At 40.5% G+C, this 25364-nt stretch overlaps 1 protein-coding gene across 4 annotated transcripts in view; it reads right to left on the bottom strand.

The window, feature by feature from the left end:
* The window catches only part of SYNJ2 (synaptojanin 2), a 68566-nt gene that overhangs the window by 18538 nt on the left and 24664 nt on the right, over positions 1–25364 (bottom strand). For 3 of the 4 annotated variants that reach the window (XM_048299848.1, XM_048299847.1, XM_048299849.1), the window contains 11 exons: positions 17932–18015; positions 16081–16142; positions 13220–13316; positions 10052–10224; positions 9563–9644; positions 9188–9337; positions 8932–9097; positions 6859–7050; positions 4668–4752; positions 3249–3389; positions 139–331 (listed from right to left, as the gene is read on the bottom strand). In XM_048299848.1, coding sequence (XP_048155805.1) covers positions 139–331; positions 3249–3389; positions 4668–4752; positions 6859–7050; positions 8932–9097; positions 9188–9337; positions 9563–9644; positions 10052–10224; positions 13220–13316; positions 16081–16142; positions 17932–18015 — 1425 coding nt within the window. Of the gene's footprint in view, positions 1–138; positions 332–3248; positions 3390–4667; positions 4753–6858; positions 7051–8931; positions 9098–9187; positions 9338–9562; positions 9645–10051; positions 10225–13219; positions 13317–15957; positions 16061–16080; positions 16143–17931; positions 18016–25364 lie in introns of those variants that run through there. The other variant, XM_048299850.1, reaches the window with a different exon arrangement.

The raw sequence follows: 25364 nt of genomic DNA, 5'->3' as shown, positions 1-25364 counted from the left end.
TTCTTTTACATTTTTTTTATGGCACTGAGATGCCTCCTTTGATGACCTGTCATCAAAGACAGCCTGTGACCAGCTTTCGTGATGTAATGATATCACCTTTATTTCCAACGGGTTTAGCACACATACATCTACACTTACCATTGGGAAGCTGAGTTTCTGTGTGATTTCTTTATAATCTTCATTCCTCTCTTTCACCTGACTCTGCCCAGCAGTCAAGTGACTGCATATAAAGCAGAAACTGGTACTATAGAACTGAAAACGAATGCTCACTGCCCCTTTATTTCCAGCTTTTCCTCCCATTCCTGTCTTCACGGTGTCTATTGCTACATCCCTGCATTAAAAAAAAAAAAAATAGAAAGAGAACAGACTAAAGGGCTTCAGGGACAAACATTCAATTAACTTTGACTGCAACATAAAGGGAAAAGCCAGTTTACAATGCCATATCTTCTCCCCTCTAGAAAGCTTGCTGCTTTTAGGCACATCTTTTGGTTTCTTGATGTTCATGTACTTACGTTTCAAATTAAGTATAATACAATAGTACAGAAATAAAACTATTTGAAAATATTTTTCTCCTTTTCTTGTCCCTTCCAAACAGACCAGCAAGACCTTATTTCTGAAATATGGGGAATTTCTATAGAATATACTTTTCTAGTTTACCTCTACCATGGTCCTTAAAATATTGACAATACCTACATTTACTATTATGTTTCCTTTTACTTTTGAACATATGGGAATCAGCTTTTCAGACAGTTAACAATTTACTGTTCATATGTGTTGAAACCCAACTTCACAGTTCATGATGGATTTTCCATTTAATTAAAGAGCAACAGATCATAACGCATAATTCTTTAAATCAGATGTGATAAAATCAGTGATTATTGGATACTATTTTTACTATTATAACTACTTATATGTAACTCCTCAAGTGAGTTCTGTACTGATGACAAACTGCTCAAAGTCTCCACGTTGTTAATTACTTATTATTTCAATGTGATGATTAGCACACACTTCACTACAGAAAGATAACTTGATAAAGCAGACCACCTGTTCTCAGGGTAATTTCTCCCAAACAGTCAGGCTACTCCAAGAACAAAGCATGGCTGTCTGATCAGATAAGTAAATGATGAGATCGTTGTTGTAGCCAACCCCAGCACCATGTATGTCTTTCCCAGTGAGAAAATTTTACTTTCCAGAGAAGAAGTCAAGCAGATATGACTAGAATATTATTGATTTTAAGAAGTGACATGCAGAAAACTGCTAAGTCTTATTTGAGATATTCTCAGAAATTCGTGATCTAAATGATGCAAGATGTTACAGGTCCCCTTTCACCACCCCCTTAATTTTCTTCTCTCTTCCTCCCCCATCTTTTGTACCTTTTTTTCTCCCTCTTTAATTTCCTGTCTTTTCCTGACAGCAGGACACCACCAGAAGACACCCTCAGGGAGGCAAAAGAGGAACATCAAAGTTTTCTAAGAAACAATGGGTTTTAAGCACTCCTACAGAAGCACGTGTTCAGTCTTTTCACTCTAAAGAGTTCTCCCTTCCTGCTGCCTGCCTACCCTCTCCTGACTGGTATTCAGCTGATTTGCATTAATGGCAAAGGTTATGCTGAGATAACCCACTTTAAATTCGACTCCTTGTATTTCATCAACCCTTTCACTGCTGTATAAACCGGCTACTGTCTCATATTATTTCTCTATTCTCTATCTTCTGTCTAAATCTCTTCAATCTCTGTAAGCACAGAAGCCTGTTTTTGCACTTCTGATCTTTTTTCCTTTCCTTTTCTAGACACAGGAAAAAAATATGCAAGCATACAGGTTAGGTTTGATTATAGTCACATAACACAAAGCAGCACATTTGCCTTAAATGATGAAACTTGGTCACTAAAATCAAGCTCTCTTGAGTTTCAAATGGCTACATCCAATTTCTGTCAGTTTGACAACCGTGACAGAGTCACTGTGGTGTTCTGCTTCTGATTTCCATTTAAACCATGCATTTCCTACTGGATTACTCAAATGTTTTTTAAGTCAGGTGAAAAGTCAAAAACTGAGAGAAACACTTCTCCTCTGGACTGCTTTATAGCAGCAAAAAAAGTAATTCTTTAAAATAATTTTGAAAAAAGATTACTGGAAAGCAGCAATGCAAGACCATCAGAGTTACCTGGATTTCATTGCTCTGTCTGGCCTACAGCACTTGATGTTGCACAAGCTCTGTTCTGATGTTTCCAGTAGATATGAGATCACAGGGGAAAGAGGCAGCTTTTGATATTTTAATCATAAAATCCAGTGGCCAATCAGTGCCCTAATATGGGGTGGAGAGGAGTGTTTGGATCGTTGGGACCTTTAAGGTCAGAGAGATGCCCGAAGATAGTTCTGACTATTCACTTCCTAAGCATTTACACTTAGCCTGCATAATTCTTGCCCACAGCAAAGGCATTTTGATGCAAGTTATCCCCGTGGGTTGGTAATCTTCTAGGAGGAGTTTGGTCACTCTCCAGGGACAGCTGAGCTAGTAAGCTGAGGATACACAGCTCTGCACCCTCCGGACTAGGCACACAGTTCTCATGACATCTGGGAGAGACAAACACTTCATAGGTTCTCTTACATCTCAATTCTATAAAATGTCAAGGGGCAAAATTAGGTCTCTTTCCCCCGTCTGCCTTTCTACCTTTTTCACCATTCTTTTGAGGTCCAGAACTACCCCCGTTTCCATAAGGAAACAGTATGGACAGGGCTAGAAGGTAAAACCTGCCCTTCAGGCAGAGGCAGGCACTTGCCTTCATTTGGTGCATCAAACACTCTTGGACTTGCTAGCCCAAGTCATTCCTTTTCCAGAAAAGGACCACCTAAACAAGGTGCTCCACCCTGACTGCCCACCTGGAGCATGCCTGGCTTTTCAGCTAACTGGAGGAAGACACTGAGGCTGCCTGGCCTTTGTACTACCCAAGGGAGATGGACTCCAGCCTATTGCTGCCTGGAAGCATGCCTCTCTACCAGCTGAGCAGAGACCAGAATCCAGGTTTGCATGACTCCCACCAAGATGCACAATCACTCCCACGCTCTCTGGCCACACTCCAACACCGGATGTTACTGAAGACACAGGTTGGGTTTGGGGGCTTTTTTTTGTTTGTCTGGTCTGGGGGTTGTTGTTGGGTTCATTTTATTTTGGAGTGGGTTTTCTGGTTTGTTTTTGGTTTGGTGGGGTTTTGGGGTGGTTTTTTTTGTTTGGTTTGGTTTGGGTTTTTTTACCTGATGAAGGGGACATGATATGGTCGTACAAAGATGAAAAGACAAACACCAACAAGCTGTGCTGATGTCAGCTGAATGTAGCGATGAGTCCTGGAAATAGCTTTCTGAAGCTGCTCTCCCCACATTTTTCTATTCGTTGTACTGGAACAAACATAAAATCATTTAATGGAATCAAAACAAACCACATACAGTCAATAAAATGAACAGATTAACTGTGCCTTAGGTTTACAGACATCCCATTAGGCTGTAGAACTTGAAGTGCTGTAGAATGCATGGCAGAGACCGATAATACCTCCTTGTAAGCCAGCCCAGAGTCAGCAGGGTCAGTGAGCCCAGGCACAGCACACAAATAGAGTTATCCTGCTTCTGGATGTGAGAGGGATTTTGTCTACCATGCTTAGAAAGATCCACACTCACATGACATTGGCTATACCTATTCACTGGGGATAACTGGAAGCTGATTATAGCAATCATAACCTTAAAAAACAATTTCCATATCAATCTCATGGCTTGTAAGATTTCTTATGTTCACAGTGAAGAGATCTTCTCTGGATTTTCTGACTGGAAGGTGACTGGCTACTCCCAGCTGTTGGCTGTTCTTAGCTAAGGTTTGTGAATGGGTGCATGTATACCTTCAGTGGATCTAGCTTTTTCTCTTCTCCAAAGTCAACATATCTATGCACATATACTGCCAGCCCAGCAGCCACGCTAAGCACTGCTGTAACTTGTCATTCCCAAAACAGACAACTAACTGGCCAGCCTGATGAATCAGCATTGGAAACAATCTTCAGAGTTCCACCCCCATTCAGATTCACAAGGACCAGTAAACACAACAGCCTACTGCACATGCTGATATGCCAGCCTCAGGCTTTGCATGCAACTTCTCCAGCTGTAATTTTCATAACTACAACTAGCCACAGAGACGTTTTTAGACAATTTTAGAATTCCTACATGAATGCAAAGTAGGCTTGTAGTAGTCATTGAGCACATTTTTCCAACATCAGACAGGGTTTTAAGGACAAGTGTTAAATCAATCTCAACCACCAGAATCCTTCTCTGCCAACATAAAGACTTAAGAGACTTAGCAAACACAGTGCATTCTACTGTGCAAAAGTTCACAGAGAAAGAGCACTTTCAACACCATCCCAGTGACATTTGTTGATGGGAAACATATTTCCAGCTATGGTTGCAAGCAACAGACCTGGAAGGGAGTATTCGATACAAGTGAGCATAAAAATGAATACAGCCAGTTCCTTTGGGGAAAATTATGGTTTTTTTGTTGGGGTTTTGGATGGTTGGTTGGTTTGGTTTGTTTACATTTGTGGGGGTTTTCTTGGTAGGTTGGTTTTTTAGGTTGGTTTTTTAGATCGGTTGGTTAGGGGCTTTTGCTGTTGGTTTTGTTTGTTTTTTTTTACGTACCTGGCATTCACGATATTCCCTGCACTTAACTCAACCATCTCTTCAAATCCCACTGCAAATATGTCAGGAGGGCAGTTATCATCATCTGTTGGCAGGAAGGAAAAGTTATACCAGAATTACTATTTTGTTGTTTCTTCTAACAACTTGTATTCTAATTTCTGTCAGAGATCCTTCCTGTAGTTCTATCTTGTGTGTCCCCTGCCAAGCTATACATATTCATAGCTCCTTTAATCTAATCTCATAAAACATCCCCTGCAGTTCCTCTGAAATTTTTTCCTGCTTTTCTCCCACCAGTTGGTCTCCATCTCTCTTGCAGGAAGCAGTTCAGAACAGAACATTATATTGTAGCAGTGTTAAGATCTCTCTCCCCCACTCATCACTAAAGCCACAACATCTCACTACTCACCATCCTTTACCCACTTGTCATTTTACGCCACAACAACCCAACATGCTCTTCCTTTCTGACACAGATTCCTACATAACTGAACTTAATTGGCCACACACCAGTATGTCACCTCCATCTCAATGCCTTTAGTAAATTTATCTCATAGTTTAAGGATGCCTTCAAAGTTTCTTCTTGCCTTCTTTCTACCAAGTCCTTCTTAGATCACCTGTATTTAAGGTTAGGTCACTTTAGAGCACAGTGACTCCCCCTTCCCCAGCTCTGTGGATATTACTCTGAGAAAACACCAAAGATCAGATGCTCTCATATAATACTGTGAAGCAAATCTGTTGACCCATTAGGTCTGTCCATTGCCTAAAGAGGTTTTTTTTTTTAAGTATTATATGGCCACAGTGACAGTAACTTAATTCAACATGAAGATCTAAATATAGACAAACATAGGAGCCTAAATCACATCTGACTCAGAAAACACGACTGAAAAGTAAAATATGCAGCAACTCGCTGCAGACACAAGGGTGAAACTAGCACGACAGCTAGCCTCCTTTACTAGCTTAACCAGACAGGCACTGTCACATGTATTTCCCATTAATAATTTTGGACATCTGTCCTTGAGCACTTGCCCATTTGTGTAGGCACTGCACTGACATTAACATGGATACAGACATTTGCAGGGTCACACCCTAGCCCTGCCCGTTCACATAACTCAGCTCTCTTCCAGAAGCTGCTCAGACTGTCCATGTCACGGCTGCCTGTACCACGCAGCACTGCTCCTCTGGTTCTCTCAGGGGATGGCCTGGCAAAACTAACACATGACAGGCTCTCAGCAGATTTTAGTATCATGGGCATAGTCATGTTCTAACACATCTAAAGTGTTTCTGAAACAGACCTGACAGGACTAATCACTTACCTAGGCTGCTCAGAATACAGTGGTCTACACCTAATCACATACCACTCAGGAACTAAGGGTTCAAATTAGACAACTTGCATAAGGGAGCCAAGGATTTGAAGAATGTATTCCTGAGCTACAAGGTTAGGTACAGGACTATCCCTGTGATGCCTGCAGGCAACTAAACGTTCCACTGCAACAACAAAAGCATGGGTTTTGCCTTAGTTTTGCAACCACTCAATTTTTAAATGACAGAATGTTCACTTTTCGTTTACCTTAATGAAACATCTGTAAATCAATTACAATACCTGACCTTGTGCCATAAATAAGAAATCCAGCAACCAATTTCATCAAGCCACAAGCAGAGGAGTTTTCTAAACTGCTAAAGAAAGGAAATATCACCTTCAGCAAAGTAAATCTTTTTGTCTGAAGGCTTTGATAGTAACATTTCCAGTCAAGCTCATAGTCCATATTGTACAGATATGAGAGACCTAAGAGGTGTTCTGATGGCACCTAAGCACATAGTTTCCGCCCACAATAAAGGGTAAAGAACAGAGATAAGGAAGAAGAAAATGACATGCAGGGTGCAGAATAGGCAGATACATCCCATGATGGCATGAAAGAGAGCTCTGAATTCTGACCTGCTGAAGGTTTGAAACAGTCACACGGACTGTTTCAAAGTGTTCAAAGCACTCTGACTATCAGGAGCTCTTCACACACCATTCCACTTCTGCAGGGAGGCAGCAAAAGCATGGAGGAGCTGCATACACCCCTAAGAACTGTCAGAAAATGCCTTCCAAAATGCACTGCCTTTGAAAGGCTGGTCAAATCTTGTGTCCTGACTCACTGTCTCTAGAGATGCCAGCAAATACTGCTTACACATTTTAACTGTGAAGCCTTACCTTGAAATTCTGAAACTCCTGAGAGCTTGGGAGAATCCAGCAGCCAGTCTGTCAGCTCACTGGTACCAAGGATGTTGCTTCGAAACTGCTTTCCCCCATTCACATTCCAGGTCCCCGTGGCAACACGAACACGCTTGGAGCTTGTGAATTCAAACTGACGCTCTGACATGGCCTTCAGAATACTTGGAGTTACTGACAGAAGAGGGCAGAGAGAAAGATGGTGTGTAAAAGAAGAATGTGCTGTAAAAGGAAAGAAACAATCCAGACAGCAGCAGCACAGTCACTGTGAAATAATGACATTACCCTAGCAGGAACAATACAAAAGGTAGGGAACAACTCCTATGGAAATGGCAATAACTACAAGATAACTGGCGTTGATGTCAGCAATTTCTCTTCCAGAAAGCAGGCACCCTTTAAAAGCTTGGGAAGGGCTGGTCACTCACTTTCAGCCTACATTTTTCTGTACCTCTTCAAATAAAAAGCAAAAAATTATTTTAATTCCCATAATCTTTTCAGTTTGGTCTATAGTGCTGTCATGGTTTAAACCCACTGGGCAACCAGGGCTTAGTAGTGCTCATCCCAGCCACTCACTCCCTCCCTGCACCCGCAGCGAAATGCAGCAGAGAATCACAAGAGTAAAAGTGAGAAAACTCATGGATTGAGATAAAGACAGTTTAATGGGACAGAAAAGGGAAACGAAAAAAAGATAATAGAATTAGAATATAGAAAACAAGTGTGGTACAATGTAAATTCTCCCTGCTCCCCAACCAATGCCCAGCCAGTTCCAAAGCAGGAGCCCCCAGTCAGCTTTGCCCCCCCAGTTTATATACCAAGCATGGCATCATATAGCATAGTATATTCCTTTGGCCATTTGGAGCCAACTGTCCTGGCTGCATCCTTTCCCAGCTTCTTGTAGCCCTCCAGCCTTCTGAATGGGAGAGCATGAGAAGCTGAAAAGTTCTTGACTTAGTATAAACACTATATAGCAACAACTAAAACCATCAGTGTGTTACCAACCTGCTGTGGTTTAAACCCAGCTGGCAACTAATTACAACACACAATCACTCGCTCACTCATTAGTCTTATATTAAATCCAAAACACAACAGTATACAAGACACTAGGAAGCCAATGAACTCTATTCCTGAAACCAGGACAAGCAATCAAGCATGTCACAATTTACAACTTCAACTGAAGCCCTGAGAAGTTTAGAATGTGGAAGATGGAGAACAGCACAGAGTTTCACATCAGTACAAATCTAGCACTGTGATGGCTCTCTAACCTGGTCAAAACTCCTCACAGGAAACTGCTATATTTTCATGTATTTTACTGAGTATAGAAAATTAGTGGTGTGCTTTTGCTTTCTAATCAAATGAAGCAGAGCTAATCTTTAACTACCTGACTTGCATTGGCAGTCAGGCACAGAGAAGTTATCTATATTTCCCTTGAGATCCACATCAGGGAACAAGCCCAGGACTGAATGATTCTCTGGAATAAACTGACCACCCAATACTGCTTGTGGGTGAAATTATCATGTATTTTGCATGTAAATATCTTCTCAGAGAGAGCTGAGTTTATTCTAGATGGGTGCAAAGAAATGTGTCTATGTTGTGGACTATTAGGGGCCTGGAATAAAGCAGCAAATGAACTAAAATAACAGAGATGTGCCTTTAAAGATCCAAATGGGCTGAAAGCATGTGCAAATAGCAAGGACACAAATAAGGAGATAAAAAGGCTGAGCTCAAGAGACTTCCTCAAGACAAACTCAGACAGGACCAGACTGGGAATATAGCCCTAAAATCCTTCCCTCTGGTCCAACTCTGAACTGTCAGAGAATAACACTATCAAAGAGCAGAAAAACATACTCAAAAGTTCAAAACAAAATATGAGAAATAAGCACAGTGGAATTAAGACACACAGAGTTGTGCTATCGTCACTTGAATGTAGTGCTTTAAACAACAGATCTGTACAAAAGCAGCTTATTTATTGATTTTTTTTCGAAAGAGTACAATTGCTTATATCTGACAGCTAAAAGCACATACAAAAGAAAAGCGAAGGGCTTATACTGGCTTTACCCAGCAGTGCAGTCTGGTCCATGAGCATCTTGCCTTTGTCTGCATATTCCTCACGGAAGAAGTCACCCATGAGCAGCAACTCGATGGCTTCCTGCTTTACTGTGTCCAAGAAATTTGACTGGATGGTACGAGAAACAGAGCGGGCACCATCCTTGAGCTTCCCAACCTACATCAGACAGGAATTATGAGTGCAAGTGACACTAAATAGGACATCTTTCTTTACTTGTAAATAAACAGTTTTGCCATTTTTCTTTACCTTGTTCTTCCCCTCAAGGGCACGACTGCCACTAAATACTCTGCTCAGATTCTGACCATTGAGAGTCCACATCTCCTTGTAGGATTCCACAAAGCGCTCAATTATAGGTTTAGAATTCAAACCAAGACTCTCTAATTGAGCAAACAGTATCTGAATTAGGTGCAGAAGGAGAAAAAAAAACAAGAAAGAAACCAACATTGTTTTTAAATGTGTTTTTTTGCTTTTTATCCTCAGTATTCCAGCCAGCACCATTCTGTATCAGAGCTGGCAAGACACTCGCATAACTGAGACTTACAGCCTCTTTCCTGTTTGTCCCATGGAACAGCCAATGTATGCACTACAGGTGTCCCACAGAAGGTCCTCTGACAAACTCACCTCCAGTGCAACGAAGGACTGTACACTATTAGAACGATCCAGGCAGTCCAAACAATTCATTCGAAAAGTACCTGTCTGCAGACTTTGGTAACCAAACACAAGAGGAGGGAGGAGAAAATGGTATATTTTAAAACAACATCTAATCATGAGTTGATTGAACAAGATCATCAAATGTTCAGCCTGAATATACCCACCCACATTTTGATGGTGCAAGCACACTGTGCACAATATATTCCATTAACACATCTCATTACTTGACCATGTCTGCAACACTATATTGGCAAATCCATGCACTAGTAAGTTTGCAGATTTAAAACCATGGAGATGCAATTAAGACAATCATTGATTTAGCACCAAGACTACACTTTGTCTCAAAATTGTATTTCAAGATTGTCATTTACAGTCATGGTCCGAAAACAGCAAGAAACCTGGGAAGGCCAGGACAAACAGTGCCCAGCTACACTGGCACAGAGGGGCAGAGACACTCACCGTGGACTTACATGCTCGCCCTTTGTGAAGATTCCAAAGTCTTCCCAGTGCAACTTCAGCTGAGGCCTCAGCAAATTTTCCAGTTTCTCAGTTTTCCCACCTTTTGCAAATTGGTGGTAGTCAAAGTTTATCATGGGACTGTCTTCTGCATGGGAAGAGGCCCATAGCAGTTTCTGTTTAGGTAAGAGAGTGAAGGAAAACAAATCCTGCTCAAGCCATGTGTCAGGATTGATACCAGCATGCTTTTATCATTAATAAGCCTTGACTGTTATTCACATAATTCATAGGGAATTCTGAAAGGCCAGACATGAAAAAAGCAACTGAAGTTCCTCGTTTGTTTTCTTCACAGAAGTAAACCTGACTGTTAGAACCCAATTTTCCTGCAGGGGAACTCAAACTGTAACTGCAAAGTATACATCAGAATTGTGCTGTGGCTGGTGGCAGCCCTGCAGCAGTGGGCTGCTGCTACCTCTCTGCATGAGGGTGGACAGCAACAGCGATGGTCTAGGCAGGCTTAGGGGGAGGAAGTAAGTAAGGAATTACATCCCAGGAAATGTACTATAAAGTGTTTGTGGTAAACTGCAGAAGTGAAAGAAGAGGCACAAATAGCCTCGCTATTTCATCTCCAATTTCAATGACCTCACATCTATTTCCATAATCCCAACAAATTTCATTACGGTATCTGCAACAAATCCAACAGTAATACATCCTGTTCTCCACAAGAAAGCCAGAGAGAACAATTACATTAACTCCAACTATGCAAGCCTTTGTCTATCCTCTTCCCTCCTGCACATTTTCACCCCAAGAGATGGATGCTTTTCTCCACTTACATTGTGACACACACTGGACAAAACAAATCTGATATTACATTGAAAGTGTACATGTAGCAGTTCACCAGCATAATCGTATTGACTAAGCCATTAAGCCTTTCCTGCAGAAACAAATTTAAAGGCAGTGCTTGGAAAGAGACCTGTAAAATGTATTTCATTAGACTGTTACTGTTCGCACCCCAATCTGCCCTTGCAGATGCTGGCACTAGTAATGCACTTGAGGATGACATTTACCCACTGCCACAGTGTAAATTATTGTCAGAGTATTCGCAACTCTACACTGCAGCCTTGCTTTCACTGTAAATATAATTACAACTGTTACAGGGAAAGCTCATGGGAGGAACAGCGTTTCCTGGGAACAGTATTGATTTTTGGTCTGGTAGCAGCTGATTCAGGTAACAGATAATGAATGGTAAATGAATGGTAACCCTGCCATTCTGATCAAGAGAGCCCAGCAGCAGTAATTACAAGAATAATTTGAACCAACACTGATAAGAATGAATAAGGTTGAAGCAAGAGTGGAGAGAAGAGGAAGAAATAAAAGCGAAAGAAAGATGGAGAAACTAATGACAGAAGAGGAGACAGGTTTGCAACCCTAATCACACTCCTATGAATTACTTTATTTATAATTCCAGCCCTTCAAAATCATCAAAGTAAAATTAACTCTATATTATTTCCTAACATCCCTTTCTTAAAACACAAAGGTAAAGAAATGACCAAGGAGTCATTTTGAATGATTACAAAACTTTGCTTTTCAGTGATCTCAGTCTAAATTCTTTGAGCTCACAAGGTATGTTCAGAGTTTATTTATTTTTAAAGTAGGCAAAAAATGTAACAATTTAAACAGAACAGGTCTTTATTTAAATTAAATTAACAAATGCAAGGTCTTATTCTGAAGATGCCCGGTTTCTGACTTAATTTCTGGTTGCATGATACAGGCTAGAACATGGTCTTCGACAATGCAAGAGTTTGAGAGAGTATCAGTAGTAAATTAACAACAAATGTTGTATTTTTATCTGCGTAAGTTATTTGAGCATTTCAGAATTGGTTATCTCTTACCTTTAAATTTCAGTGGGGTTTGCAAAACAAACTAGAAAAGCTGTTTTAAAGAGAGGGAAACCAAAAGATTACAGAGGCTAAGCCGTGTCATGCAGAAATTCAGTAAGAAGCTGAAAACAGAAGCTAGGACTAGACTTCACTTCTGTGCCTTCCTCATTGCCTTGCAAGCTTTAGTCATAATCACTTTCTTTGGCCACATTCTGTACAAGGGGAGACCTTCACTCTGTCATTTTCTGCTGGGGAAGCAGATAGTCCTTCCCAGCTTTTTTGTAGGAGGAGAAAATGGTCACACAGAAAAACTGACAAAAACCTTGACACTCCCTGTAAGTTCACGATTGCAACAGAGGGACAGAAATCAGACACTATCACTTAACCACAATTTTAATTTTGCTTAGCTTCACATAGTAAACATTTCAGCTCAGAACTGCTGGTATCACTCTTTACCAATGATATATACATGGCACTTACTACAGGTGTGTACTTAAATCATGCTATCATCAGTTTTAGGACCATAATCTCCGAAGAATCTATGTCAGTTTGCTAAAGCAACAGGCACTTAAGGAGGCAGACTTCCATCAACCTCCAGCCAGATTCAGGCAACTATTGCACTGCTGCAAACCCCACTCAGTGCCAATCTGTGGCTTTAAGGTCACACTAGTTTTAAAAAGAATACCACACTAGAACAAAGCACAGTTTTAGTTCTACAATACCTGACATCCTTGCTTTCAGGTATTAGTTGTGCCTAGGGACACGCAGGGGCCAGGAAAATCTCTATCCATATACCAAACTCTCATCTGGTGCTCAGGCAGACAATTCCCAACACAATCAGTGCTGGATAGCTATTTCCCATTACTATCAGAGCAAGACAGCTTAGTGATGCTAAGTCACTATGCTCAGTGATTGAGGCTCAGGGCCCAGCCCCCAGGCAGTTCTGGCAATCCCAGGGGGCCCCTGACTGCATAGGTGGCTACATACAATGCCAAAGCTGACTATGATTCACTTTTGCAAGTATGAACTACCCTTAGGAGTATTTGGGCAATTTCTTTATAAGTTTGGTTAAAGACAACGTACACAAATGTATGACGAAGTAAGCAGAAAGGAAGTGCTGGAAATTAAGCCATGAGACCAAGAAGCACTATTCTCAGTATGTAGCATGTGGCAAAGGGTTAACATAATTTCTTTAGATATATTATTCATCATCTCCTGGGCCAGAAGGAAAACAGAAAAACATGGAGGCTCAAGGGAAATCAGCTGTTAAAATGAAAATTATTGCTTTTACCTTAAAAGCTCTGTTGAGCACCTCCTCTCCTCCTCTGCTTCCCAACAGGTTAACGATCACTTGTTTTCCATACTGCTCTTTCAGAAGCATCATATGCCTACAGCAAAAGTAACCATAATTGGTACAAACAACACCACGTTACTTTGCCTACTGCCATTTTCAACATACAGAAGTAGAGATCACTGGTGGTTTCATCCAGCAGAAAGTTTCAGCCACACCATCTACAGACATCTTCCAAGTTTCCTTGCAATAAATTATTACAGTAAAAACGGTGAAAGTACACAATTAATAGATATAGCACTTCGTACTGAACTTAAAGAAATGTCTTAGGAAATAGGTCCCAAATCTTTTATGTCACTGTTAGCTTTGACATTGCCCTTATGCTCCTACCTCTTGGCTGTTAGCCTAGGAACTACACAGGAAAGACAAGAAGAGAAGTAAAAGTATTACACTTCAACAGGAATTGCCTGGCATCTTGCAGAGCTGAGACTACTAAGAGTCAGCAGCAGCAACGGGGCCTATGACTCCAGTGCCAAGGCCAGAGAGCTCCAAACACATGTCATGGGTGACAGGGTTCAAATATCTCTGAGCTACTACAACGTGGAGACATTCACTCTGAAATCAAGCAGGAAGATTAGTAATCATAAGAACTGCTGCACTGGATCAGAACAAAGGTCCTTTTAGCCAAGTTGTCTAGCCCAGATTCTTCAGGAAAAGCACAAAATAGGACAAGTATAAAGTGGGCTGGTTGTTTTGTCTATGTCACGAAAATCTTGAAACCTGACATTTAGGGACTCTCAAGAGCTTTTAGCAAGATGCCAAGACACCCATTCTTCCCTCAATACATCTTTTTCAAGTTGGCATGCATGGTCTACAGAAGCTGTGCTGGCTCATCAAGAAAGAATTAGATCTTAAAGTTGATTTCCATCCTTTACAGACAACGCTGTAGTAGTACTTAAGAGGAAACTGGATAGAAATAGAAAGAAAAATAAAATAAACACTCACAAAAATGAGAAGTTATTACATGCTGCAAAATGACATGTAATGGCAAAGTGTCAGAAAAACAGCAAGAACACATCTTCCGGCATGACTCTTTAAATCCTTTAACCAGAAATAAGTTACACAGAAAACCATGGAAGGGGAGAAAAGAAAGAAGTCATCAGCATTGCCTTCAGGAAACACAGCTAAATATATTTTCTGGTGCATTCTTGATTCTGCAACCAGTTCTCTGTATGCCAACTCTTCCCACACAGTTGCACCTCTCTGATTGCAGCATCAAGATCCTACCTCTCTGCCAGTGTTGCTTCCTCCCAACAAAACTACTGAAGCTCAAGTCGCCTGTTTGAGTATCTTAAGCAAAGCTCCCTGTGGATTTCTCAGGGAGAGAGACAGGATGAAAAAATATCTTCTAACAAGATTATCATCCCTTTCTCACATGGTTAAATGTAACAGGCTAAATTAACATCTCAGAAAAGCTGTAGCAGGTTGCTAAATTCCAGTGTACTTTTCCATATAATCAGTCACCTATTCCTTGCCCATTTTCAAAGGACTGTCTTTTGCAAATTGGTAAGCAGAGAGATCCCTAAGTTCATTTAACTTAAAGGCACAAGGGAAAGAAGGAACAGTGCAAGTTTATCCGTATGTTCACGTTTCTAAGGAGAAAGCTATTCACCAGTTGTATTAGTGTCAGGGATAAATGGTCTTATGGAGTTGCTCCTTCCTGAGCTACTCTCAATTTCATGGGCAGTACAAGAAGATGCTAAATAAGTTATTGTTTTCCTCTTGTATGAAATATGTCTGCTGTGAAATGCAGACCTCTAAGATGGAACTTCAGGGACACTGCCAGGGCAAGTTATCACAGCACCAGATGGCCATGAGACCAAGAGTCTCAAAGGCACTTGAATTCAGTAGGATCTAAGAGCCTTAAAAGCTTGGAGAACGCAGGCCGAGAATCTCTGGAGCAGAGACTGCTATGGTGCATAGTCCCTTTAGATTTTAATCCCTGTTTGGGGTCTTCAGCGTTGCAAAACCATTAACAGTTACTAATGTCCTGTTTGCTAATAGTTGCAGTTATAAAGAGGCTTTACTCAAAATCAACATACACCCTGTTCTCCCAAAACCAAACCAAAACAGAAATTAATCATTTGATCTGCACTTAAAAGGTGAAAATTTCCCACAGATCAAATTCTTCATGTGCTTTTCAGGCACTGTTCCCATGGATATCAGTAGAAATACGCCCTTAGAGGATAGCACTTCCTAGTCAGACATTCAAAGGAATCAAGCTAATGCATGTGTTTTTCTACAGCTTCCAGCTGACAAACAGAGTCTTAATGGTTTAAAAAGGTCTACAAGCCAGTCTTTGCATAAAATAGAAAACATCAGCATAATATCATCATACAACACTGGTCACAATAGCAGGCACTGTTCTATTTCTGCATGGGAGTAAAACAGTGAGGAAAAAACAAATCCAGAATGGTGTGAAAGCAGTGTTTACTCTTTAACTACCTCGGTTACAGTGGTAAAGCACACATAATCTGTGTACAATACGTGTAAACTCACATCTGTTGGCTCACAAAGGTTTACACAAACCCTTCTTTTGCATATCACTCAGCATTTCTAAACTTTTACAGGAATAAGCTGGAAGACCAAATTAATTCAATTACCACTGAAAACAAGAAGGAAAAAAGCACAAAAATAAGTGACTAAATTAAGTAAACCAATCTAATAATGTGCCACACCTGGGGGATTGGCCACATCATCTGAGAGATATTTCACATCTCAGGATTTTCTAGGAAGACAGTTGTGGAATCTTGGTTACATGCCAGGCTGCTGTGTTGCTGCCAAAGTGGAATGAAACTTACCTGTCAAAGGCAGGGGCATTGGCTTCCAGACCTCTGTTAAGCCTTAAATGGCGGGAACCAACCTAAAATAAAATATTAGAAGACCAAGAAAGAGAAAAACTTCTTAAACTGCTAGAATTCTAAGTCACTAGATGTCTCCCTTTTTCCTTCAGAGAAAAACCCCTTTTTTAACAGCACCAAACACCTCTAACAGACTCCAACCACCCCCACACATAATATCCTTAACACAAAAGCCCCAGCTTTTATTAGACAACATTTACAATTACAAGTGAAAACACAATTACCATTAACCAAAGGGATACCTACACATCTTTTTATGGCCAAACAAATCACATCTCTTTGCCAGCTTCCTCTTGCAAATAGCACACACTGCCTCACATGAGTATTCTGTGAGCCCAGCACTCTTACTGCCCTTGCCTTGGTAGAAAAGGCTGCATTTACACCAGTTCCATGGGTTGTGTATTCTGACTCTTTCAAAAGTATCACAACAGTGATTCAAAAATATAAAGGATGAAATTCTGTGCCATCAAACTAACAGGGCTTTTGATATGGATGTCAACAACAGTAGCCTCAAGCTCCTTTTGAATGGTAGCTACTGTTATTACAGTATGCAGAGGGCTTCTTTCCTCTCCAAAAACTACACTCCTAAATACATATAGGACCATGCATTGTTTCCTACACTTCATCATCTTTGTTTTTCATGAAGTTGGTTTCTGCAATTCTTTCTAACACTAGTGCCAGTACATTCACACCCAAGGAGTAAGAGTACATAATCTAATCCAGATTAGGCAAAAAACCCCAGGCCTACTAAAAAATTGAAAATTCTGTTTAACTAGAGATATTATCCACTAGTCAAAAATACTTGAGGCAATGCTCAATGTCTCTGTAACATACAGAACAACACTGCTGGATACAGCTACACCACGGGCAGGACACGCACAATCATACGGACAAACGTGTTTCATAAAAAGAAGCAAGTATTGCGCTGGATGGTGCTAACAGACAGCAACAAAGATCCTTTAGTCATTTCCTTTTGTGCTAAATCCAGTGCCTCTGAATAGTACATAGGTTCTAGTTTAATGATCAAAAAAAGATCCATGTAACCTTTAAAGCATCTTAAAAAAACAGTTATGTGATGTATTTTCTCTACTAATACACATGAATATATGTGCATACTCATTTCTGTTGCTTATCCCTCTGTTAAGAGAATGTAAAGTGTGCTAGGAAGATTCTTATTTGGGCTTACAACTGTATATAACTGCAAGTCACAGACCACATGTAATCCATTAAATTTGATGCAATAAACTCCTGATGAAATCCTACATCTCTGCCTCACAGAAGATCAGATGAGATCATTATCACCCTTTTGACTGAAATCTAGCAAACACACCATCCAGATGCGTTACTTTGTTTCAAGGTAGCATGCTCCTGTAGAGGTACTGGTATCCCTAGATACTCCAATTGTATTGTGGAGGTCCATATCATCAAGCGAACCAGTCATTTCAGAGGAATAGGTTATTCCAAATAAAACTGAAAATGCTATAAAGATATAGCTGTAACCTTCATTTTATAACACTAGGACACAAAGCCTTACAAACAGTTCCCTGTAGAGGCACTCAAATGCACAAAAATATTAAACTTGAGTTACCTATAGCCATTTGTCTGGTATAGTTCTGTTTATCTTAACACACGAAATTTCCTACAAGGTAAACCTAAAATGAAAGGGCTCACCAGTTTCACAGAACGAGCTTTGAAGCTCATTTAAAAAAAAAAAAATTATGTTTTTTGTTAATTCTAAATTATAAGTAGCAAGAGAGAGAAGCAAGGTAGGCTTCCTGATTATTTCTTTACCTGAAGCCTTGTTTGCTCCCAAAACAGTGGAACAGAACCTCTGATCTGCACAAAGGAAGAGACATCATCATCCAAGTAGATTGTCTGCAAAAAACAAAATAAAGGAAAGGTGTTCTGCAGTTAGATCTATCAGCGGCCCCTTCAGCAGGTGACAGTTAAAGACACTGAACTCAAAGGGTAAAAAAAGTAAACCATGTATCTCCCGGTATCCACTTACCACTCAGCCTCTTTTCCATAGTCTCACAGGCAGTGGAACAAAGCACAACGTATTTGCTTTCATGTCATCACAGCAGATTCAATTCACTTCTCACCAGAAACAAGAGAAAACTTAAAACACCACCACATCTTCCATCCACAATCAAGATGGATTTGATCTACTGGTGGAGGCACTCAGAAAGACCATGGATATACTCTCCTGCTGTCCCTCTCACAAAACTTAACTGTGCAAAATGTCATTGCTCCTTGTGACTGATGATGGGTAACGTCAGGTGGGGGATAAGCTTATCTCCTGCTGTATTTACCCTTTCTTATTTCACTGCATGCTGTGCCTTGTCAGAGAGTCCAAATAAAACTCTGTGAAACCAGCAGCTTTGCCACTCCCATCCTGAGGTACAGTGAAAGCAATGTGATTTACTTCTTTTCCTCTTGCTCACAGCAAGAGGTCCCAAACTCTCCATTTCCTTTCCTAACCAGACCTCAAACTCTCCCTTTATGTGTTCTTATGATAACTGTTAACAAGGTGATTTTGAGGCAAATCTATACAAAGACTGACTTCCCCTTTTGCCTTCCCCCATCCACAGCCCCCAGTCGAAGTGTTGCACTGTGTGTTAACATAGCATAAAAGGTACTATCTCCAGATTCAATATGACCACAGAGCAACTGTGCAACGCCCAGCTCACTCCTCTGGCCTATACTTAGCAGTGGAATCCTGGCTGCTTTCCACAGGGGATACATGATACACATGATACACATCTCCGTTATCTCATGCATGACAATGAGTGTTCTGCAGCCCCTGGGAGGAATGGTATCCAGGTTATCTAGGTAGCTGCACTAACCACATCATATCATTTGGCACAGCTGCTGCTAGCTGGCTAGTAGCTCTGAAAATGGAATAGAACATTAAAATGGGTTTCTCTACAGCTTTAAAGTGTTTTGTCTTTTTGGATTTGCCACTAGATGTGGCCAATGGGTGGCACAGGGAAAGTGCCTGACCTTGACCTCTCATCTTCATAAGCATGATCAATGTACAATTTTTAGAGCTGTATGTGTGAAAAAAAGAAGAGGTGGGTATTTAGATAAAAGTGGTGACAAAATATTTATCGAATATTTACCATATTTTCGCAGAGCACTTAAAACTGTCTCCATTTCACTAAGGTGAAAGATTTAAGTGGCTTTGTCATGGACATAATGTCAGTGTTAGAAGGATAGCCAGCCCAGATGGAGTGCAAAACAATATTTCGATTTTTTTCACCTCTCACCAAAGCCTTAAGAATGCTCTTCTCTGTTACATTCCCTCCTAGCACAACCCCCTGCAAGAGAGGTGTTGCTCAGAGAAGCTTTCTTGCAAGGCCTGTGTCACAGTTTGAGTAATGTGGCTCTAAAACATGCTCTCCCAGTAAAGTTTTTTGAACATTACTGGCACCCAACTGCAGGAGGTAATTACCATGGCAACACACTGGTGCACCTTTTCTTTGTAGAGTTGTTTGCTTTCTTTGTTCAGAAGAGTTCATTCCTCCTGCAGCTGGACTACTTCCTCTTTATCACATTCTCCCTGAGACTGGTTGTTCCAAGACGAGTCAGTGACTTCTACACACTGAATCATCTTTTCACTCAGTCATGTGAGTCATGAGCTAAAGAAACTCATTCCAAGGTAAAGCAAATTAATAGCGCTACTACAGCCCCAGCGTTATCCTGACTAATACTAAATGAAGATCGGGACCTGAATCTGTGCAAAAAAAGATTCAAGACTGGCTTACTTAAAATTCTGACAGCAATCATCACCTTAGCAGTTGAAATGAAATATCTAATGATGACAAAGCTTTACTAGAAGTACAATTTGGCCACTCAAACAGCTTGCTACAGAGGATTAGTTTTCTTTACAGTATCCTGGGAAGTCCCTGTTTCCACACCTAACTGCAAAACTGACAGCTCAAGTATTTCTTTGACCAGCTCCTTTAGACATCCAGCTGCAAATCTCTATACCCACTGACTCAGTGTAGTAATTCTAATTCAGTACCTGCAATTTAACATCTTTCTGAGTTACAGTTTAAATGGAAAGTATTTCCTCAGTTACAGACCATGAATATATAACCTGCCTTCTTCCTGCCAAACACAGAAGAAAAATACTGACCAAACATTTATTTCTGCATTAACAGATGCTCTGTTTCCACTTATTAGTGAGTAAACAGATGTTTGTTACCACTATCACTCATATTTTCTGTTCACTGGTTTTGACCCATTACCTCTTCTGTTTTCTGCTCTATTAAGCTGCCCATTTGGAGAACTGAACAACAACCAAAATTTTTAAACTATTTGATCATTCCTGTAACCTAAACAGCATGCCTAAACCTTGACGTGATGGGCTGGGGAATCCTCTGTCAAGCTGAGGTCTAATACAGGATTCTCCTATGATGACTGAGCATTTTAAAGAAACTGACACTTTTTAGGTATGTTGCCATGTAGCTTTAGAAAGTAGATGAGGGTTTTTGAACTGGGAGCACAGCTTCTCCAACACAGTCATTCACAAGAAAGTACTTTTTTTTTCTGTTCACTTACAGGGCTCATCATTCTGTTCTCTGAAGCAATTCTCTGGTCTTTCACAATCCTTTCACCTCATTCTCATGACCCAGATGAATCTAAAATTATTTTCTTCCAAGCTGCCAGCAAGTTGGAAAAAGACCTAATATTTTTTTAATGAGTGGGAGACTCATTAAAATGACTTTTCTGCCAGTCATTCCTTCCTAAACAGACTCTAACCATTTCATTAAGCATTACAACTGTGCAAATCTTCCCTCAATTTCAGCAATACCCACTTATCCTTCATCCACCACTCCAAAGAACATGACCCTTGATCTTGACATTGCCTTTTAGTATATATGTCCCTCGACCTTACAAGATTAGTAGCAACAGACTTCCTACCAGCAGACTTGTTAAGCAATCAGATTTAAAGACTAAGTGACTTTCCACATCAGGAATGGATATCATCTTAGCAGCCACATACACTATAAGAAGCCCTATTTGCTAAAATCCTAAATAAGCACTGATAATACATTCAGATTGAAATTACACTCATAAATAAAAGATTCCAACTTCGTTGCTTATGCATGGATAAGTACAGTTTCTTTTCTCATATTCTTCATGGCCTTGATCAGTTTTTGTGCACAATGTCATATTTTCCACAAGCACATATGTGTCCCACTTTTTTGTTGTTCTAGTTTTGGCTTTATTACCCTGTTCTCTAGCAGATCCATTTCCCTTATTCTAAGGCACTACACAGAAGATGAACAGTTCTTTAAGAAAAGAAACTTAAAGAAAAGTAAGCTGCCTTATGTCCAGAATTTTCCTGTCCTCTCTTTTCCTTAACTCATGGACAAGAAGATCATACTGTTTTTCTCTAAAAGTTCAACAACAATCAGTTTTTTGGACAACACTTGGTCATTAGGATTGATACATACTGCTAAATCTCTGTCTTTGCGGAGTCTTATCTTGTCTTAGATCCAAAATGACAGCAAGCTGGTACCCATGTGCCCCAGAGAGAATGTTCTTTCCTATTAAATCCTCAAAACACTTGAGGGCTACTTCATTAATCTCAAAGGTTCTGGCCCATAGTACAATCCAATCCAGTCAGCTGCATGCACTTTCAGACCATTTTCCCATCAGACAACATAGCAGCAACTGAACACTTAACCCATCTGGAAGACTTCTTTTCCTTAACAACAGATTACTTGGCCTCTGATGTCTGGTGTTAGAATTTGCCATGTTTTTCTTTCAACTTCTGTGGTCTTAGACTCTCTTTGTGGTCTCTTTCTTCAACTCCACGATCAAGGGTGATAGTACTGACAGTTCAACAGGACATTTTTCAATCTTTCTCTTCTGTTGCATAGGGCCAGACCTTGCCCCTGCAATCCAAGGATCTTTCCTGGTAACAAAAGCTTCATGCACAGGGACTGCTAGAAAGCTTCTGGGCAAGAAGCAAACACCTGTGTCAACCCTCTGGTGTTCTAATCACAGCATGCTGTGCCCATTCATTGGTTGGAATAATTTATTCACTAATCTCCATCACCCAGCGTCATTGGAAACAAATAATCATCCAGTCACAACTTCAAACAGCAAAATTCATTACAGACTCAAGGGGCACACAGAGACAGAGTCCATGATGAAATGGATACTCAGATGGCTTATCTGGGGATCCCCAGCTCTGCCACATAACCCACATACAGCATGGACAGCAGCTGGCCTAAACATACCTCTCTGTGAGTCACTTTAGCTCAGCTCATGGGACCCAAGGATATATTTGCCAAAATAATCCTTTTTGCCTTGCCTGGGGTCATACTAAAACTTGATCCAGAAAATAAACCAACCACATGATTGCATCCGTTCCTCTCCTGGAGAGCTAGCCAACACAGTCTAGGAGATATTGTGAAATAGGGATAATTTTCCTTAATCCATGCCTGACATTTTTTTCTTAAATTGGAAGAAAGGGAAGGTTAATCCAAATTCATGCTATTCCCTTTCAATGCTTCCTCAAGGTTTCAATTTTCTTTACTGAACAATTCCATGAAGGGGAAAAAACTGAAACTGTGTAGTTGTCTTTGGTTGGTTAGAATTGTTCCTTGTAAGCCACATACTAAGATTTTAGCATAACTCTTTGGAGGATAACTAGGGAAACAGCTGAAATGTAAATAGGAACAGGCACACAAACGAAATGAAGAAGGCATTTCTAGTTTCTCAAAGCTATCAGAAGAAAAGAATTACAAAAATGCAACACAGTCTCAACTTCAAAGGATTACTAGGGGAGGAAGAAAAGGTGAAAGGAAACATTTAAGCTACAACTGAGATACAGAGTCTGATTTTAAAACTACTCGAGAATTAACTGCTATACTGCATGCACTACAAGTAGAAAGGGCTACCATCCCATTACAAAATATTTGTCAGCAAATCTGAAAGCACACATTGAAGGGATTGCCCTCTTTTCCCTTCATTTTGTTTTTCCTTAAGTGTTTCCTATAATATTTTCTTTCTTCTTTCTTTGTAAAGACTCAAGCCAAATGATCAAAAAGCCAAAGGATCTACTAGAAGTTGTGGGGTTTTTTAAAAGAAAAAGTTAAGATATTTTACTTTTCCTCCCTTTTTGTCAAACACTGAGTCACAGCAGTTAAGTGAGCCCACAAAAAATGACTCACTGCAGAGCTGAAATGCCACAAGGCTAACACAGTGGGAGACAAAAGCATACCATCTATGCATAAAAGAGCTGCCTGGAGATAAGATTAATTGTTTCTCCTTCTTCTAAAAACAGAAAAATGTTAGAAGCAATTGCTACAAAGAGGGGGAAAGTCCTGGGTTTTCAGAATCCTAGGGTGCTATTTATCCATGAAAGCAAATAGCCAATATGCCATTATACTGTACAGGCTGAAGCAAATGGAAACAAAATGTTATTCAGCCAAGGTATTACTTCATAGGAGATTAGTCAGTCGTTTACTATGAAAGCAGGAGAGAGTTTATTCTTGGACTCTTCCTTCCTAATGGCAAGGGGAATGCCAGCTTGAACTGGATCTCAGGCATCCCAGTGGTTAGCCCAACTTTGCCTTCTTAGGACATGCAGCTTGGCAAAACTAGTGGTTAGCACCATCAGTAACAGCAACCTTCTTTTCCTTTTTCTTTTCTTTGGTTTTAGAAACCAAACAAAAACACACAACCCTTTAAAACTGCAAACTCTTGCTATAATTTTAAACCCACTCAAGCCTTTCACCCTAAATCCATTTCACTCTTGTGCTTTTGCTTACCCAGTTGAAAAAAACACTCAAAAGCCCTCAGTTCTCCCACTTCAGGATCTGGCTGAATGGGAACAAAGCACAGCAGTTCCCATGAAGAGCCTGACCCAGACTCAGCCAAGAGAAGCATCAGCAATCAAGTACTGTTTTGCTACTCACCAGGAGCCAATCCTCAGGTTTTCTGCTGGAATGCAAAGGCCATCTCATTTTTCATGCTAATCATTTGCATCATGATGTACTTCAGGAACATAACTAAATAGAATTAGTTACTTCTGACCCAATTAGTGAGCAGGACAGCAGAAGTATTTCCCATAATAAGTCAACTGATAAGTGCAGTACCACAAATGCGAGACTCGCTGAAAAAAACCTGACAATCCCTTCTAACATTTTCTTTCCCCAGCATTTCAGCAAGATAACATTCTTCAAATCCTGAGTAACAGGATTAGTGCTTTGCACTAATATTCATAAGAAGACACTCAACTAAAACAGGAGAATGTACCAAGTTTATCACTCAAAACGGCAGATCTCCCTTTTTGTGTTATCAGGTTCCTGGGGAAAATTCCACTTTTCAGTAAGCTGACATAGCTGTATCTCCCAATGCACTGACAGACTTTCTAGAAAGGTGTAGATGTTGCAAGACTTGACTTGCATTTGCTTTGGAGCAGCAGCACACAAGAGGATTTTTGGCAGAGAATTCAGAGGCTGACATTAGAGACCCAAGCACTGCAGGGGAACAGTTTCACATTCAACAAGCAAAATTTGTGGGAGCCTGAACACTAAGCGGAAAGCTGTCAGCCTAACTGAAAATGCAGGCAAACCAGGAAAAGGAAGGACATGAGCAAAAAGTCACCCACATCCCCAGTGAGAACTCTGACCACTGGGCAGAAAGTCACACGTGTAACATTGTGCATGCTTTGAGCACCTCTCGGGAATCAAACCTCACCAGCAGGCTGCAGAATACCAGTCTGCAACTCCTTCAGGCATCCTCCTGAGGATCAAAGCACTGCCAAATCTAAGGTAGCTTGATATGTGTCTTTAGGCAGAACCAGGTGAAAAGGTTAAAGTTGTATTATGAAGACAACATCTTAGAGGAAATTTAGAAAGTACCCAAACATGTCTGGATTTTGGACAAACAGGTGCCTGAAGGCATCCCTGGCTCATGCAGTGGGATAATGGGAAGGAGCTAACTGGGTGTGAGCTGCTACATTCACATATTGCTGTAAGGAAATACTAGTGCTGATCTGTGGGCACCTTTGAGAGGTGGTGCCATCCTCAGCCATCAGGAACAGGCTTTCAAAGACACAGCTGAAGAGTCTCTGCTGCACTCACTGTTTCATGCTCCCTTTATGAACACCACACAAGCAACCTACTTCCATTGTACATGGACCTATATACACAGACACATACACACACCATCTGTGACACATATGCAGCTCTGTAGAT

The sequence above is a fragment of the Corvus hawaiiensis genome, chromosome 3 (genome assembly GCF_020740725.1).
Source record: "Corvus hawaiiensis isolate bCorHaw1 chromosome 3, bCorHaw1.pri.cur, whole genome shotgun sequence".
NCBI lineage: Eukaryota > Metazoa > Chordata > Aves > Passeriformes > Corvidae > Corvus > Corvus hawaiiensis.
This window is presented reverse-complemented; position numbering and strand designations above follow the sequence as displayed.